The sequence below is a fragment of the Scyliorhinus torazame genome, chromosome 18, assembly GCF_047496885.1.
Source record: "Scyliorhinus torazame isolate Kashiwa2021f chromosome 18, sScyTor2.1, whole genome shotgun sequence".
NCBI classification, from domain to species: Eukaryota; Metazoa; Chordata; class Chondrichthyes; order Carcharhiniformes; family Scyliorhinidae; genus Scyliorhinus; species Scyliorhinus torazame.
Window position 1 is genome coordinate 55,216,431 of NC_092724.1, and position 18,100 is coordinate 55,234,530.

The 18,100-nt window shown below is 46.0% G+C and overlaps 1 protein-coding gene across 1 annotated transcript in view; it reads left to right on the top strand.

Moving 5' to 3' along the window:
• Positions 1-18,100, top strand: part of LOC140395214 (receptor-type tyrosine-protein phosphatase delta-like) — a 634,165-nt gene that overhangs the window by 574,041 nt on the left and 42,024 nt on the right. Inside the window, exons 29-32 of the mRNA XM_072482754.1 lie at positions 360-479; positions 12,574-12,728; positions 14,167-14,452; positions 17,058-17,236. Coding sequence (XP_072338855.1) covers positions 360-479; positions 12,574-12,728; positions 14,167-14,452; positions 17,058-17,236 — 740 coding nt within the window. The remainder of the gene's footprint in view (positions 1-359; positions 480-12,573; positions 12,729-14,166; positions 14,453-17,057; positions 17,237-18,100) is intronic.

Below are 18,100 nucleotides of genomic sequence, written 5' to 3' on the forward strand. Positions count from 1 at the left end.
ACCTACATGTTCCTGGTCCACCAAGCCTTCAAATTTAAAATTCTCATCCTCATGTTCAAATATGCCTTCAAGGCCTGTCATCCTCATTATCTCTGTAACCTCTTCCTGCCCGACACACACTGGATTCGGCATTCCACCATTCTGGTTGTTGTTGTCTGTTCTCACATTCTCTGAATCAGGATTTATATTCTGCAAACTGCTTGAATCCCTCTGTGCAGGTATCAGTAACTAATGCCGGTATCTGGTATCACCACACAGGTACCTCAGCTTGCTGTCTGCAGCCAGTGTCTTTGTACAGGTATCTCTATGCCTGCCATCTGCAACTGCCCCAATTATTGGTGTCTTGTATCTTTGTGCAGGTGAAGTGTGACCAGTACTGGCCCGGCCGAGGAACAGAGACCTATGGAATGATACAGGTGACTCTGCTGGACACCATCGAGTTGGCCACCTTCTGCGTTCGGAATTTCTGTCTTCACAAGGTAACTAACTTCTCAAATTCATTTAACGTATTCCGGACCAGCAGTGAGAATATTTTGTTTATTAAATGGTTAACAGTAACAAAGATGTGAAAATAAACTACGTAACATTCCACATATCACACTAACCATTAAACAAGAAGGAAACCTCACCGATCCATATTGGTACCGATACAAAGCTATATCGGACCATTTCCATTGAAACAAAAACACGGCATCACCCCTTGCAGGTTCCTCAACAGAAATGGATGAGCCTGAGAATGTGTTATCATGTCCAAAACTTTGTCATAGAAATGATCTCTCCATCAGTGTGTGACTTGTTCCACATATCAGTGCCATTCTCCATCCAGGAGTTGCAGCAGTGCAGGCCCGTCCACACGGCCCAACCTCACCGGAACCAAATCCAGGCATCCACATATTCCACCGACGCTCAAGGTGCAGTTCAACATCTTTGACTCTCGGAGTGTTTAGCCCACGCTGACGTGTCAGTTACATGTAGCACATCCATATCACTGTTAATTTGGAAACGTCACAGGGTGGCACGATGGCACAGTGGTTAGCGCTGCTGCCTCACTGCTGCTGAGGACCCAGGTCACTATCTGTGTGAGGTTTTCACATTCTCCCTGTGCCTGTATGGATCTCAGCCCCACAACCCAAAAGATGCGCGGCATAGCTGGATTGGCCAAGTTAAATTGCCCGTTAATTGGGAAAAACAAAATTTGGAATGTCTCAAGTTGCTGGAAGTAACACATCTTGGTGTTCAGATTTAGGGAGCGGGATTCTCCAATAATGGGGCTATGTCCCCACTCCCGTGAAAAAACGCGGACGAATCACTCCGGACTTTCCTGAAGAAAGTCCTGAGCGATTCCATTACCGGAAGGGGGCTAGCAGTGCCCCGGAGTGCTCCTCGCAGCTCCAGCTGCCGATACAGGGCCCTGCACTTCTGGTCGGAGGTCTGCGCATGCGCACGGCAGCAGCCTGTGTCGGCCGCCCCGTGCGACATGACGGACCAACACCGCAGACCGGCACCGAAAACATAGACCCCCTCTGAGACCACGCGCACCCGCAGATCGGTGGCCCCCGATTGATAGCCTGGCCGTCCTGGAGGCTCCCCCGGTGAAAGACCCCCCGCCCCCCCATCAGGGAGGCCGCGGACTGAGTCCGCAGCCGACACGCTGAGTTCCCGACGGGTGGGACCATGAGAGAACCATGCCGTCGGGAACTCGGCCAGTTGACGTTGGAGAATCGTCGCGTATACCGCGTGCGCGTGATTCGCGGCAGTTCTCCGGGGACTGGAGAATCGCAGGAGCGGTGTTGGACCCGATCTCAGGTTTGACGCCCATTTTCCTCCCCCCCGCCGATGCCGATTTCGGCATGGAGGCTCGGAGAATCCCGCCCAGGATTTGTCCACCAATGGGGAAACATTACGAAGAACAAACATTCCCAAACTGCCTAGCCCATAGAATCTGAAACAGAAGCAATTGCGAATAAGGAATATGACGGAAAATCAAATTGGTTTGACTTAGCTTTGTAGACTCATTTTCCAGGGCTGACGGATCACAGTCTGAATTCTGTGGCAACTGGAATACTAGTGGGACAATCTGCGATGGGCAAATGGATGTTTTCCACCTGTAACTTTTTGTTATGTTCTTCTGATGGAACCATAGAATGCCCACAGTGCAGAAAGAGGCCATTCGGCTCATTGATTCTCCAGAGCACCCTACCTGGGCCCTATCTCCGGAACCCCACCTAACCTTTGGTCACTAAGGGCAACTTAGCACGGCCAATCCACCTAACCTGCACATCTTTGGGCTGTGGGAGGAAACCTGAGCATCTGGAGGAAACCTACACCAACATGGGGAGAATGTGCAAACTCCACACAGTCACCCAAGGCTGTAATTGAACCCTGGTCCCTGTATTAGGACAGCGAGAGAGGCTGAATTTCTTTACTTGATACCAGACAAGAGTACGAAGGTGGTGTGGCATCGCATCATGATAAGCAATCAGTGCCTAGAGGAATAATGAACCAAAATGGAAAAGGTCACGTTTGCTTTTGGTTCTTAAATCCTTCAGCACCATATTCTTCACAGAGGTGGAATTTCTTTGCATGTTCCACTTGGGGAAAGATAATAGGGCACAAATTCACCTCTGTGACCACACCACCACCCCATCATTGGTCCGTCTAACTCCTTGTCCACAGGAAATTCTGGTTTGCAAGCCAGGGAATTCCTGACTGTTCTCAAATTGAGAGCATCTCATGCTTTGCCATTGATCATTGGTAAGCGGTGAGCTTTTATTTAGTGAGAAAATGACAGACCAGGGCAGGAACATCGCCAAGGATGAAAACAGTAGGCGAGAAAGATAAATAAAACAGTGGTTCGCTTACAAGCTTGAGTGTTAAAAGGCTGTATATGGTTGAAGGAAGCAAAGATGGAGGATGCTATCAGAGTTTCATCTTCTTGGAGGCTATGGATAGAGACAACAAGAACACATGACACAACGGACATAAGTGCCATGGGATCTTTGACACTCACCTGAGGGGGCTGACAAGATCTCATCTGAAAGATCGTAAAATGCTCACTCAGTACAGCACTGGTATGCCAGCCTGTGACCTTTGAATTCTGAGACAAGGGCGGATTTTCCGCGAGACTGGAAAATCCCAGCCAAAGGAACAGCCAATGAGTCAAAGCTGAGACAATATTAGACAAAGAACTGATGGTAACAAATTCAGCTGAATAGGATCTTGCTAAGTAGTGCAGTATGGAGGCTTTATGCATGTATAGTTGAGAATGGTCAGCTGTGTGTTGCTGAGAATGAGTTGGTATTATCAATAAAACGATTATTTCAGTACCCCTTCCAAACTCTGTTCCCTAACTGCCGACTCCATCCCTCTCCCTGGCAACAGTCTGAGATTAAGCCATTCTGTTGTAACCTTAGTGACACATTTTCCCCTGAGATGAGCTTCTGACCTCATGTTCAAACCATAATACCAAAAGACATAGGAGCAGAATTAGGCCACTCGGCCCATCGGGTCTGCTCCGCCATTCAATCATGGTTGATATTTTTCTCAGCCGAATTCTCCTGCCTTCTCCCCTTAACCCTGATCCCCTTACTAATCAAGAACCTATGTACCCCTGTCTTAACGACACTCAGTGGTTTGGTCTCCACAGCCTTCTGCGGCAAAGAGTTCCATAGATTCACCACCCTCCGGCTGAAGAAATTCCTCCCCATCTCTGTTTTAAAGGATCGTCCCTTTAGTCTGAGATTTCCATTTCTAAAACCACCTATTTCCACCTCCGTAACATCGCTCCTGCCTCGGCTCATCTACTGCTGAAACCTTCATTCATGCCTTTGTTATCTTTAGACCCAACTATTCCAACACACTCCTGGCTGGCCTCTCACATCCCCACCACTTCAACAGTGCTTTCTGCAGTTACAAAAGAGTAAATGAAACCACTTAGCTGCTTTGAAGTGGTCAGGAGCTGTCAGTCATAACAAAAGAGTGTTTATAAAATTTGTGGTTACGTTAGGATGAATGAAGCATATCTGAGATGCATTCAAGCGTGAAGTGAAAGATAATTAACAAACCCTGTAACAGATGTGTCTGAACCATGAAGCTACCAATCAATGGAACTGCTCTGTGAAATTGAATGGATGCTTAGCATTTCACAGGATCTCGGGGATTTGAGGCCTTTCTAGGAAGGCTCTGACACTTCAAAAAAGCTGTAGTTTCAAAGGCTGAGGGAGCAGATGTTAGGAAAGGGAAATTTTCCGGCACTAATTTTTCACTGGACTGCTCATCAGCTGTCAGGCAGAGTAGTTCAGGGTGAGGAGGTCACTTCAGAGTTTAAAACATCTGACCATGGTGAAGAATTTGAAGAGAGGGCTGCCTGAGATCATCATGCTAATAATGATCTTCGAATTGCTCAGAGCCTGAAGGGCAGTCCATACACTGGACCCTTAGCCACGCAAGTCCCAGGACCCTCGGAAAAGCCCCCCCTCCCCACCCCCTGCAACCTGGCAGCTGCAGACGGGCACATGAGCACCTACTGGGGCCCATCGCGCCAGACTAGAGTGTCACTGCCAGGTTGTCAGTGCCACGGTGCTGGGGGAAGTGCACTGTTGGCAATGCCAGGGAGCAGGGAACGATGGGGGGGGGGGGGGCACAGCGTTGGCTGAATTGGGCAGGAATGAGGGGCGTGGATGCTGAAGGGGTCGGGTCACCTTCTCGCGTCCGGAGTGTCGGGAGGGGGGCTGACGGAGGTGACCCATTATTCCCGTAGTGCGGAGGGGGAGGGAGGATGCTCCTCCTTATTGAAGGGTTGGGAATTCTACCCTTGTCAGTGGGGGGACAACATTTGCAATGTTGGGGATGGGTAGCTAGACACTGGGATCGCGGTGCCCATTCGAAATGGCAGTCATTGACGGGGAAGATAAGGGAAACTGGCGCATTTCCTGCCCTGCATAAATTTGAATGGGAATACCAGCTGGGCGACGCTCCTAACGCCAGCAGAGACCAGGCCTGATTCTTCGCTGGTGGGAGCATTTAGACTCTAGAACGGAGAATCCTGCCCAGTATCTCCACTGTTTTCTAATGCTCCTGTGAAGCACCATGGGATATTTAATTACCTTAAAGGCGTTATGCAAATATAAGTTGTTGGTATCTGAGAGCAGGATGATGGAGGAGCTGGGATCTGAGTGGGAGAGACTGTATAGTTGATGGGGAAGCTGATATTTGAGAATAAGGTGAACACTGAGCTCCATGGAAGTCCTTCCATCTGACCAAATTCACACTCAGAGCTCCGGAGAGTTTAATCATACCTGATAAACAGCTTTAATTTCCTATTTGGTTACCACAGAGATCCACTTAATTACCTACAACCGTGGGGATTCTGGCACATAGCAGCCTGCAGATGGAGAATGTGAATCATTTCAGGAAAGCTTTGGGAGGCTAAGGACAAAAATGTTTCAAATATCATGTTCAAGCACACATTTGATCACAGGAGGGCATTCAAATAGGCCTTTGCTTAAGTAATTTTATCTCCTACTAATGCAGCACGTTTTGCATCGTTTTTATTCTGCTTCTGTGCTCACCGAGGTGTTAGTGCTGTCTTTCCACTGTCTGCCCACATCAAGTAGCTGCAGATTGGCTACAGAGTAAATTCACTCTGAGCAAACTCACTTCAGTCCCATAACTGACATGAGAATGTGAGAGAAAAGCAGGACTAGGCCTCACAGGCTTTGAACTTACTCCACTATTCAAAAAGATAATGACTGATCTAATTTATTCCACTTCCTGATCCATCCCAATATCCCTCAATTCCATAGTCCTATTAGTTTTCTTGCTAGTTTATGCTATGTTCTATTTTCCCCTCATCATCAATTTTTTTCATGTTCCTTTGGTGATTTTTAAAACTATCCCAATTCTCAGGTTTACCCTTTTTGCCAAATTAATAATCCTTTTATTGTGTTTCTCTAGTTAGCCATCGTTGGACCACTTTTTGAATGGAGTTGTATCCTTCAAGGGAATGTATATTCATTGAAAATTATAATGAATACCTTCAAATGTTTATTGGCCATTCTATATTTAATCTAACTTTCCAAGTGCCATCATCCAACTTGCCATTTCGGACCTTAATAATTGGCTTTGTTTCCATTTAAATTTAATACCCTAGTTTTGGACCCAACCACATCTTTCTCTAACATTTTATGATCACTCTCCCCTTGACCATTCTTTACCATACCATTACTAGTGTCCTTGTCTCTCACGATTACTAATGACCCTGACCACTGGATTTTCATTCACTAGACTAGCCAGTTCTTGTGGGTTCTTCCAACAGTAAGGGGGAAGTAGGTATTCATCCTGAAAACTTGGGCTGAACCTAAGTCAAGTTTGAGTGTGCCAGGTTGCTTACGTGCATGCTGCATTGCTTGAGTCTATTGTTGGATGGGTGGCAGATGTGTTTGATGCAGCATTGTATAGGAAATCCCACAGTGGAGTAGCCTGTTGCCTGTAAGCTGCATTTGTGCCTTGCTTGTTCTTATTCGATCATGAAATCTAGGGACAAGACCCCCAGAGTAGATTTTCCAAATAGGGAAGCTGGAAATCAAGTGCTACATATTAGGTGACACTGGAGTGGAGTTTTATTGTGTCGATCTCAGGATTAGGCTGAGGAATACATGATGTTTGACATTTTTGAGGATGCCAGAAAGATTGCGTTTGTGACTGTGATGACTCTTATTTCAACGAAAGCACAGATGGATTAATGTGGATGAATGAATAGGATGATGTATTTGAAGAAATTAAAGAGGATGATTTAGAGCAGCGTTTTCAACAGAAATATTGATAAAATAAAGACATGGCTGAGATAAGACACCTAGCAATTAGATAGGTATTGACCATCAAGTGACTAGCTTGATCTGATGCCAAGTTCATGAGTGCAGCAAAGGCACTCGAACAACACTGATAGATAGTGGAGCAGTAACCCCTGGATCGAGCAAGGGACAGGTCTCCTGAAATTTTGATCAGGATTGGACCTGGTGCAAGGCAGTGAACAAGGACCATGGGCGGGATTCTCCGACCCCCCCCCCCCGCCGGGCCGGAGAATCGCGGGGGGGGGGCGGCATGAATCACACCCCGCCGCCCCAACGCCGGCTGCCGGATTCTCCGGCGCCGGCTTTTTGGCGGGGGCAGGAATCGTGCCGCGCCGGTCAGGGGTCATTGGTAGCGGCCCACCCTGATGATTCTCCGCCTTGCGATGGGCCGAGTGGCCGACCGGTCCCGCCGGCGTAAATTAGACCAGGTCCTTTTCCGGCAGGACCTGGCTCTGTGGGCAGCCTGCAGAGTCCTCGGGGGGGGGGGGGGGGGGGGGCACGGGGGGATCTGGCCCCGGGGGGGGGGGGGGCCCACGGTGGCCTGGCCCGCGATCGGGGAACACCAATCCGTGGCCCACCGGTCCGCGGGTGGGCCTGTGCGGTGGGGCCACTCTTTCCCTCCGCGCCGGCCAGTGTAACGGTCGGCCATGGCCGGCGCAGAGAAGAACCCCCCTGTGCATGCGCTGGGATGACGCCAGCACACGCGGGCGCTCCCGTGCATGCGCCAACTCGCGCCGGCCGGCGGAGGCCCTTCGTCGCCCTGCCAGTTGGCGAAGAAATTGCCCCATGTTTGTCATTGAATTTGAAAATCCCAGTGTCATTTGCCCCATCATTGTGGCTGGTTCACTTCAAGAATGTCAAAGATAACTAGGTAGGGAGGATTGAATACACCATGGGTGAGATTTTTCCAGCCCTTCCCACCAGCAGGATCTTCCAGTCTCGCCAAAGGCGACCAACCCGCGGCTGGTTCCCTGGCGGCTGGCAAGCAACACAAATGGCCATTGACTTCAGTGGGACCAGAAGATCCCGCTGGCAGTCTATGGTGAGTCACATCCGCCGGCAGTAAACCCACCGTGCGGGAGCCAGAAAATCCTGGTCCATATCTTTATGTTTTGCCCTGGGCAGCCTTTTATTTTGCATGAGTCTTTCATGTGTGTCTAAAATGTAAATTGTGCACTAAAGATCTAATTTTTAAAGCAGGAATCTATTTTTCTCCGTGTGTTCTGATGTGCCAGGGGGGCTAGTTATTTAACTTTCAACCTCCAACACAAAGAGAAAGCTGAACTTGAAGTCAGGATCCCTCCTCTCCATCTTCATTCTGTCGTCCTCGTCGAGATTTGAACCTTCATATTTTTCAAGCAAATCTTTGCACTCTTTAGCTGCCATGTGAACTTGTATTCTTAGCTTTTCATCATCAAAGAGAAATGACTGAATGTGCAATGCCGTTTTATTATCTCATTACTGCCAGACGCTTACAGACAATGCAATGACTGGCTGAAGGAGCTCATTCCCCCCCCTCCCATAGTTTTGGGGATTGGATCATGTCCCCTCTTTCTTCTTCCACCCACTCCAAATCCTGGAATTGCCCCAAAGTCTCCTCCCAAATATGAAATAGTTTTAAATATCCCTCTGTTAAAGTTTACATTGATGGTGATTAATATTTCAGAGGATACTCACCATCCAGACTTGTATAGGTATCGATCCCTATGTTCACCTGTTCATTTGTGTCTAATCTGGCAGTTCTTATGCCAGTTAAAGTGAGGGCTTTAGTTGCTCTGAACTGGAACAATTAAGGCACCCCAGTATCAGTATTAAAGTGAGTCCGAATGAATGCTGAAGTGCAAGCAGTTTTTTGCAGGAAGTTTATGCCTGCTAAGAACTAGATTGAGGCTGCACAAACCAAACATCCTTACAACCAACAAAGTAGATTTTCATAGTATCAGTTTGGGCTAAGTTCAAGAGATGAACATCTGTCTGTTTTAGTTAGTGTTTGCCCTTTTTTTGCCAAACAGTGATTGCTCTTTGTTCATTTTTCATGAATTTTGTGGTTAATTGTTGGCAGGGCAGTGGGCTTTAACTATATCCCTCAACAGAAGGGAATCACTTGTGTCCTTATAAATACACACACACGCATGCAAACTGTGGCTGTTGGGTTAGAATCATAGAATCCCTACAGTGCAGAAGGGGGCCATTCGGCCCATCGAGTATGCACCAACCTTCTGTAAGAGCACCCTAACCTCTGCCCTACCCTTGTACCGTCACCTAAACTTTTGCACACTAAGGAGCAATTTAGCATGGCCAAACCACCTAACCTGCACATCTTAGGACTGTGGGAGGAAACCGTAGCACCCGGAGGAAACTAACACACGCAGACATGGGGAGAACGTGCAAACTCCACACAGTCACCCAAGACCGGAATTGAACCCGGGTCCCTGGTGGATTGAGGCAGCAATGCTAACCACTGTGCCACCATACGTTAGGAGGTGAATGCTATTATGTAACTCTGTAAATAAATGTAAATAAATAGGGGCTGTTTAGCACAGGGCTAAATCGCTGGCTTTGAAAGCAGACCAAGGCAGGCCAGCAGCACGGTTCAATTCCCGTAACAGCCTCCCCGAACAGGCGCCGGAATGTGGCGACTAGGGGCTTTTCACAGTAACTTCATTTGAAGCCTACTTGTGACAATAAGCGATTTTCATTTCATTTCAAATGTAGAGTGTATAAAGATTGGTTCCCATTCTATCCTTCACCAACTGACTCTCTGGAATAGAACATTCTTGAGTGAGGGGGGGGGGGGGGTTGATGCTAGGTGGCTGACAGTACGCAGGCTGATGAGGGAGCTTGATAATCACTGACAAGTTCAAATCCTGAACCTTCGGGATGCACAGTTTTCAATGCACCGCCAAGATATATCCCCAGTGATATCACTAGCACACCTGACTTCAACAAAAATATTTAAAATATCAGCTGAAGCATATTTATATCAGTGAGAACGATTTGTCCTGGAACAGTGCATGCCCTGTTAAATCGCTCTTACAATTTGTACTTTGAGATGCCAAGCAAGTTTTATTGGGGGGGGGTGGGGGTGGGGGGGCTGAAATGATGGAATTAGACAAGACCAAACCAGAAGTTGGTTCATATTAATGATAACTTCATGTAATTGTTGGATTTTGAGAGCCTTTGCGATGAAAATGATTAAGGTTATAAATCTCTTGCCTCCTACTGCGGCAATTAAATGCTCTCCCAAATGCACAACAGTAAGGAAGAACATTAGGCGATCCTTTACGGAGATCTTCATCCTTCATAAGGCAAATGGAGTAGAATGTTCTCCAGGTGCAGGCAGAGTTTGGCGATGAGAATTTTTCTCCAGCCTGTCATAATGAGCCATGCTGGGCTTCAACCATTCCAGCAATCTACAGCTGGGAGACTGCAGTCTGTCAGAGGCTGATGCATCCTTCCACCCTGTGAGCAGGTCAACAGTTAGAGTGGAGTCTCAATACCTCACAGCTGAAACCTCCTCGGAAGAGAAGGCTTGCTTTATTAGTATCAAGTGGAGCATACAAAATAGGCCCGCCACCTCCCTCTACAGCATTGGAATTTCACTTGATGTTGCTCAAAAGTGTATCTTCTTCATTTTTCGCGGCCTTCCCCCTCAGCTCCTCTGCTCAAGATGCAGATTTTGCCCAGGGCCAGGCACCACATTGCTGACTGCCCTCTGGCATCTCTCCCGAAGCGATCTTTCCACTTCCTTGTGGGTAAGGTGGCCCAACAGAACTCAAACACCATCACAGCTGAAACGAATTTTGTCTTTACCTGACAGCCTCCTGTTCCAAAGAAAAGCCTAGTTTGCCCAGGTCAAAAAAGATAGCAGTAACTGACTGGCCTTTTCTAAAAGGTTATTATTATCATATATATATAATTTTAACACTCTGAAAGATCATAGACCTGCCCTCAGCACAACTGTTGACAACAACAACTTGTATTGCACTTTTAACTTCACGAAACATCCCAAGGTACTTCACAGATATGTTCAGAAACAAAATTTGATACCAATTCATAAAGGAGATATTAGGACAGATGGCCGGATGCTTGGTTACAGATTTAGGCATTAAGGAGTGCCTTAAAGGAAGAAAGTGATGTAAAAGAGACATAGAGGTTTAGGGAAGGGAATTCCAGAGTTTAGGACCCAGGCAGCTGAAGCCGTGGCCACCAACTTTGGAGCGGTCTAAAATCAGGGATGTTCAAGAGGCCAGAATTAGAGAAATACAGATATCGGGAAGGGTTGTAGGATGGAGGAAATTACAGTGATAGGGAGGCGAGGCAAATAGATTTACAATATATATACAGACATATGATACATACTTATATGATATATCTTAGTATTGTTGAAAAAAGCTTATGCTCTGGCATATTTTAGTGTCAAAAATAAAAATAAAATGACTCAACGTAATATCAACACTATGACTACGCAAATCTCTTATGTGAAGCTGTGTCAGGCTGCAATGTTGCACTTCATATCTCATACATACATATGTATATATGCAAATTCTTGCAATTGATTGGCTCAGATGTCATATTCCAAAATCTGTATTATTCAGAATTATAACCAGCGAGGAACTCTACACATTTGACATTTCATAGTGTGATAAAGGCATTAAAAAGTAGTTCAAAGAAGCATGATTAAAATTAGTGCAAAATTGTCACCTTTGAGGACTGTAATTAGTGTTTTTACCGTGAAGGCTGAGCTTTTCTGACAGGCCAAGGACTTGTGCTGAAATTCTTCCTGGGGGGGAGTTATCAGCTATACCTGCAATTCACGGAATGCCTCAGTGTGAGACTGGAGAATCTCCCAGTGTGTATGAATATGATAGTTCGTCGGCCTCATTCTTTCAAGTTGTACCGGTGGTTAACATTATCCAAATCATTTTGCACTCATGCCCCCGCACAACCCTCTCGCGCAGCCCCCTTCGTGCCCGCACACATGCACCCAAACAGACATGCATGTTTGACCTCGGCCTCTGTTTACTTAAAAAGATTTTGACTTGAGGCCTTAAATTTACACAGACTCACTTACCGGAATAATACATTCTGCATGAAATGGTATAGCACTACCATCTTCAAAACCTTGAATCGGCTCAGTTGTTGCAAATTGATCAGCTAGTGTAGAAATATCCGGATATGGTACTCCATTTGAGTTTTATTCTTTCATGTGGTGCGAGCAGCACTGGGCACTTGTTGCCCCTACCTGATTACAGATGCAGAATAATCTCTACACAAAAAAAAAAGACAGCCAGTGATTAACATGGAAATGAGCATTTAAACCAATTAATAACCTCCAACCCTGAGCTGGATTCCTTCAAGATGTGTTGAAGTAGGGGCTCTGAATAGACAGGCAAATATTACACCTGTGCTCCAGATCCCGAATGATCCATGAACAATAATGAGGAATATTTACCATTATTTAAAAATAAGAAAAACTGATAAATTGAATTTTTGACGCCGTTTCAAAAAAGCATGACTCCCTAACTGCCTCCCACACTTGAGGATTAATACTGTTCATGTAGCTTGTGCTTTTGCTCCACAACCCATCTACTTGCTGCATGACCCTACAAAGATGCAGACTCTCCCAAATCTGGAAAATTCCCGTGGACATGGGTGCCTCCTGTGTATGACATCCCCATAAAGCAGCTTTACAGGTAACCCGCTTTCTTTTTTTGTGTAGAATGGTTCCAGTGAGAAGAGGGAGGTTCGCCAGTTTCAGTTCACAGCCTGGCCTGATCACGGAGTGCCAGAATATCCAACCCCCTTCCTAGCATTCCTACGGAGAGTAAAGACCTGCAATCCTCCCGATGCTGGACCAGTGGTGGTGCACTGCAGGTAGGATTATTTCACTTACATTGGAAACTGTTCTCCACTTCATGCCTCCAGGCATTTCACATCAGAGCTGATGACGAATAAATCATTGTTTCGAATACCATTAGTGTAGCCCAATGGTTGGTAGTCGGAGCTTTAAATCAAAGCTATTCTTGTATCAAATCCTTTCTCTGTCCTTTAGCACAAGGAGTCCCTTTGACCAAAGGGCTAACTTGACATGGCCTGGAACAATGCTAAATGGGTACCAGCTTAGCGAGGATGTTAGTATGAGTGTTGTGTGAGAATTGTCTATTCCTGGTTATAGGCTGCTGAAAGCAAATAGACAACTTCATAGCTCCCTTAATGATAGCTGGCTCCTGGCCCATGAGGTTTGACAGAGACAACACCCGTAGCCATCCCTTGATTAAATATTGACTAAAAAAAAGTCGCCTTAGTCCCAGATGACCATAAACTGCTCTCCCCTTTGAGGGGGAGAGCTGACTGATGGTGATTTAACCTGAGGATCACCACACCTCAGACGAGGGGCAATGTTGAGAATAAGCTCTGCCGGTATGGGAATATTGACTACACTCAGCATTGAGATACATCTGTACTTTTGTTTAGATGAAAGATATGTTGGAAAATTTAAGATTTTATCTTGGGCGTCACCAGCGTAAGGTGCTCAGTGGTTAGAGGAATATAAAACTCCCAACTTGTCCTACTTTACCTGTTAGTCTTTTCAGCTTCTAGGCATCGTCATTGCCACTTGGGCTGGGGTTGGTAATCTTTAGTCTTTTACATTTTAAAAAAATGCATGTATACATTTGCTTTTCATTCTTGGCAGTATAAATATCCCAGCTCTGGCCCAGATATTTCAATGTTAATCTTTTGTGGATCACCACAGAAACCAGCCCAAACTGCACATCACTAAATCCCACCTGCTGCATTATTTTGAGTGCGGAACAAAAGTTTTTTAAAAGTCAATATCGATTCACCCCATTTCCTGTTGTCCAATGGTTATTTGGTGAGAATTCAGCCAGTGTTAAGGGCCTGTCAATTCTCATTTATCAGGAGCAATGCTCATTTTGGATTAAATATCCATTTGGACAACAAGCATGGCTCCACTTGTTTAAAGGTATTTGCAAGCGCGGATCATTCTTCTTAAGCCTGGCATTTCTTCAGTATTAATCGCCCGGTATCTTGCTCAGGAGCCATTTATCATGTGTGAGTCCAGGCAGTTGGTAGGCTGTTTCCTCGCAGAGGTGTTGGACCTTATTCAAGAATCTGAATGATTTTATTTTATTAGACGAGCACAATGACACGAATTGTGGTTCAAATTCATCACAAGAATAAATAGTGCAAAACAATTAAAGGGTCACTGAAGTCCCCCAAACCCTTTAAACCTGTCCTGTTGAGAACAGACTGTGCACCACCACCTGAACCATTTCCTTGAATCTTTCAGTGCTGGAGTTGGTCGAACTGGTTGCTTCATCGTCATTGATGCCATGCTTGAGAGGATAAAACATGAGAAGACGGTCGACATCTATGGTCATGTGACACTGATGAGGTCACAACGGAACTATATGGTACAGACAGAGGATCAGTACATTTTTATCCATGATGCATTGCTGGAAGCAGTGGCTTGTGGGACCACAGAGGTGATGGCCAGGAACTTGTTCTCTTACATTCAGAAACTCACACAGGTTGAGACAGGCGAGCATGTCACAGGAATGGAGCTAGAGTTCAAGGTAAGAAGACTAACCGCACCAGTCTGGTACCGATTTAGAGGCTGTGGCATGCAATTATTTACTGTCTGGTTCGCAGATAAGCTGGAGAATTTGGGGAGAAAACGTTTCTAGTTGTTACTAGTAGTTTCAACCCTACCCAATCCAGTCTCACCCTCCACCACTACCTAAGATTGGGGCCATATTTAATGTAGGCAACGTGATCCTGTCCGCCGGCTTGGGAGCCAGCAATAATCCAGTATCACCTTTTTAAGGGTCTCAGCTGCTGGGTGAAAATCACTTTTACTTTAACTCCCAGGAGAATTTTCTGAGATTGGGTTTGGTTTGCACAAGGATATCTGTTTGTGGGAGAAGAGCTTGGGTATTAAAATATCAATTTGATCGACTGGCAGTTGCCTTTTGGCACCTCCCACGAGATAAATTAACCAAGATACACCAATAACTAGAATAGCTTTTGTATAACACCAGCAAAATGTACCAAGGTGCATCACATGAGCATTCTTAAATAAAATTTGACACAGAGCTACATGAGGAGGTATTAAGGGCAGTGACAAAGAGGCAAGATTTAAGGGGTAATTTAAAAAAGGAGTACGGTTGGCCTTGGTAGAGTGACGAAGATCAGAGATACACTAGAAGCCTTCATCACAGAAGGGCTTGATCATAAGCCGGATAACTATTGGGAGTGGCTGATTTATGTTCCTCCCCCTCCCTCCTTTTTCTAGGAGAAGCAGTGTCCTCAGAAGCACTGGGAGGAAAATGTGGGGATGGAGGTGCTTACTGGGGGGATTACTGAACCATCTGAAAACCTACAGTAACAAAACCACGTGTACAAGCTGGAATAACAATTTAACCAGTTTAGTCAACTGGAATCAAAACAGTCAACAGAAGACCAATATTATCGATTTCCAATTGCTGCAGCTATTTGTCACCAACAGTGATCCAGGCGGCTGATTACTGCAGCAAGATTGTTATACTGGGGCCAAACGGTGAGCCAAGTGATTTCCGAAATTGGGTTCAAGTCAACCTTTTTGCTATTAACAACTGAAATCATGATTTACTCCCAGAGGAAAGATTGCAATTGACCCCAAGCTCAATGAATCTTACACTTGTAAAGTTATGTTTCCACCTCCGAGTATATTGTAAATAATTTCAGTCCCGCAGGCAATGGAGCTGAGGTGTGCAGGCCTGTTATTTTCATGAAGCACTTGTGTACATACCATGGTGCCTGAGGGGTCACATGTTATGGTTAAATCCAATGTTCTCATTAACCTGCATCTATCACAAATTGTGTACGGGCAGATCTTGGTGCTTGGATTTAGGATTTATCCATCAATCCTTTCCAAAGCTCGACAAAATTCAAGCAGGACAAACCCGTGAGCAAGAACAAAAAGCACAAAATAGGAGTGAAGTGCCTAAAATTTGATGGATGATGTGTTTCATGGGTCACATGTAGCCTGTAGACGGCATGTCGCCTTTTTAAAATTTCATTTTTACAGGATGTGGGCTTCACTGGCGAGTCCAGCATTTGTTGCCATCCCTAGTTGCCCTTGCAAAGGTGGTGGTGAGCCGCCTTCTTGAGCTGCTGCAGTCCATGTGGTGTAGGTACATGCACAGTGCTATTAGGGAGGGAGTTCCAGGACTTTGAGCCAGCGACAGTGAAAAAACGGCGAAATATTTCCAAGTCACGATCGAGAGTAACTTTGAGGGGAACTTCCAGGCGGTGGTGTTCCCATGTATCTGCTGGCATTGTCCTTGAAGATGGTAGTGGTTGTCGGTTTGGAAGGTGCTGCCTAAGGAGCCTTGGTGAGTTCCTGCAGTGCATCTTATAGATGGTACACACTTCTACTACTTTACGTTGGTGGTGGAGGGAGTGAATGTTTGTGGAATGGGTGCCAATCAAGCGAGCTGCGTTGTCCTGTATGATGTCAAGCTTTCTTTTCTTAAAATGTTTCTAATTAAGGGGCAGTTTAGCATGGCCAATCTTTGGGTTGTGCGGGTGAGACCCACGCAGACATGGGGAGAATATCCAAACTTCACACGGACAGTGATTCAGGACCGGGATCGAACCTGGGTCCTCGGCGGTGTGAGGCAGCAGTACTAACCACTGCGCCACCATGCCGCTAGTGTCGAGTTTCTTGAATGGTGTTGGTGCTGCATTCATCCAGGCAAGTGGTGAGTATATCATCACACTCCAGACTTGTACCTTGTATGTGGTGGACATGCTTTGGGGAGTAGCCTGTAAACAACATGTAGCGTAGAGAGCACAGTTTGAATATCTTTGCAATGGAGCACCTGTCTTCTTGAAGAGCATAAGTACATGTGTAAAGACCATCCCGCCCCCATCTAAGATTTTCAAATTAGGTTTCTACCTGCTTCCTTAAAGAATCCTGCTTCGACAGGTCAGGGATCTCAGATGAGGAGCAGAAAGGTACCAGCTGTTAGTTTGAGAGCTAACCAGACTGACAATAGAAAAACTGAGAGAGTAGATCACTTGACTATCAGGGCACGATGGAAGGGGAGAAGGTAGCTTTTAACATGTCATGGACACAGATGAGCCTAAATTCAATGCCTCTGATTGCCCTCATTCTCTTTCTGCTCTTTTTTTTAGCGCCTGGCCAATTCCAAAGCTCACACATCCAGATTCATAAGTGCCAATCTTCCATGTAATAAGTTCAAGAACCGCCTTGTCAACATTATGCCGTATGAGACAACGAGAGTGTGTCTACAGCCAATCCGCGGGGTGGAGGGCTCGGATTACATCAACGCTAGCTTTATCGATGGTTACAGGTAAGTGCCCGGGCGAGGCCGCCATTGCTGACTGCGTGCCACAATTCCGCATTAGCGCTGTACATTCACAGAGCAAGACGAGGAACCACCTGCTGTGCAGCTCGAAGCACAGTTGGAGCAACAGGAGATTGTGTTTTTAAATTCTAAACGATTTCCCACAATTATTAATAAGTTGGACATGTTACCCAACATGTTCCATAGCAGGCAAAACTGTCATCTAGTAAAATAAACTTTTAGTTAAAGGTGCGGAGCCTCTAGGTGGTCATTCTGAGATTTTATATACTGAAACTGTCGCTGAGCAAAGATCCATTTTTTAAATTCACCCACTGCTGAAACAACCTTTCTGCTTTCTCTCACTCGTGTCACCAGTGGCTTGTAGAGGGATAAAACTTGGTCATTATTTACTGCACTGTGGTACCTTTGCAGTGTGCTAATTTCTTACTTGCGATTCCAAGCAGCTATTTGGCATGGAGGACATCACCATCCCTTGCTGTCCTCTGCTCCCCGAGGTGTATTCAAGCAGTGGTCAGATGCAGAGAGGACCGTGAGTCAGGAATGCTGAAGTCAACTGTCGCATCCCACCTAGAAACTGGGTTTTTCTCATCTGCAAAGCCTAGTGCCACATGATGTAATTCACCAGTGAGCCACCCAGTCGTTGCCCACCATACCCATTTTTCTATAAATCCCTATTTAAAACGCATATCCTTCCTTCCCTTGGTCCATTTTAATCTGCCTTGTACCAAGTGGTGGCAGGTGTGGAAACCTGGCATTTGGACCCAGGCCATTTGCTGCTTTATTTTTTTGACCGTTACCAGGATGCACCACAGTGGCCAGGTTGTGTCTCGATCCCCAATTCTCCACCTC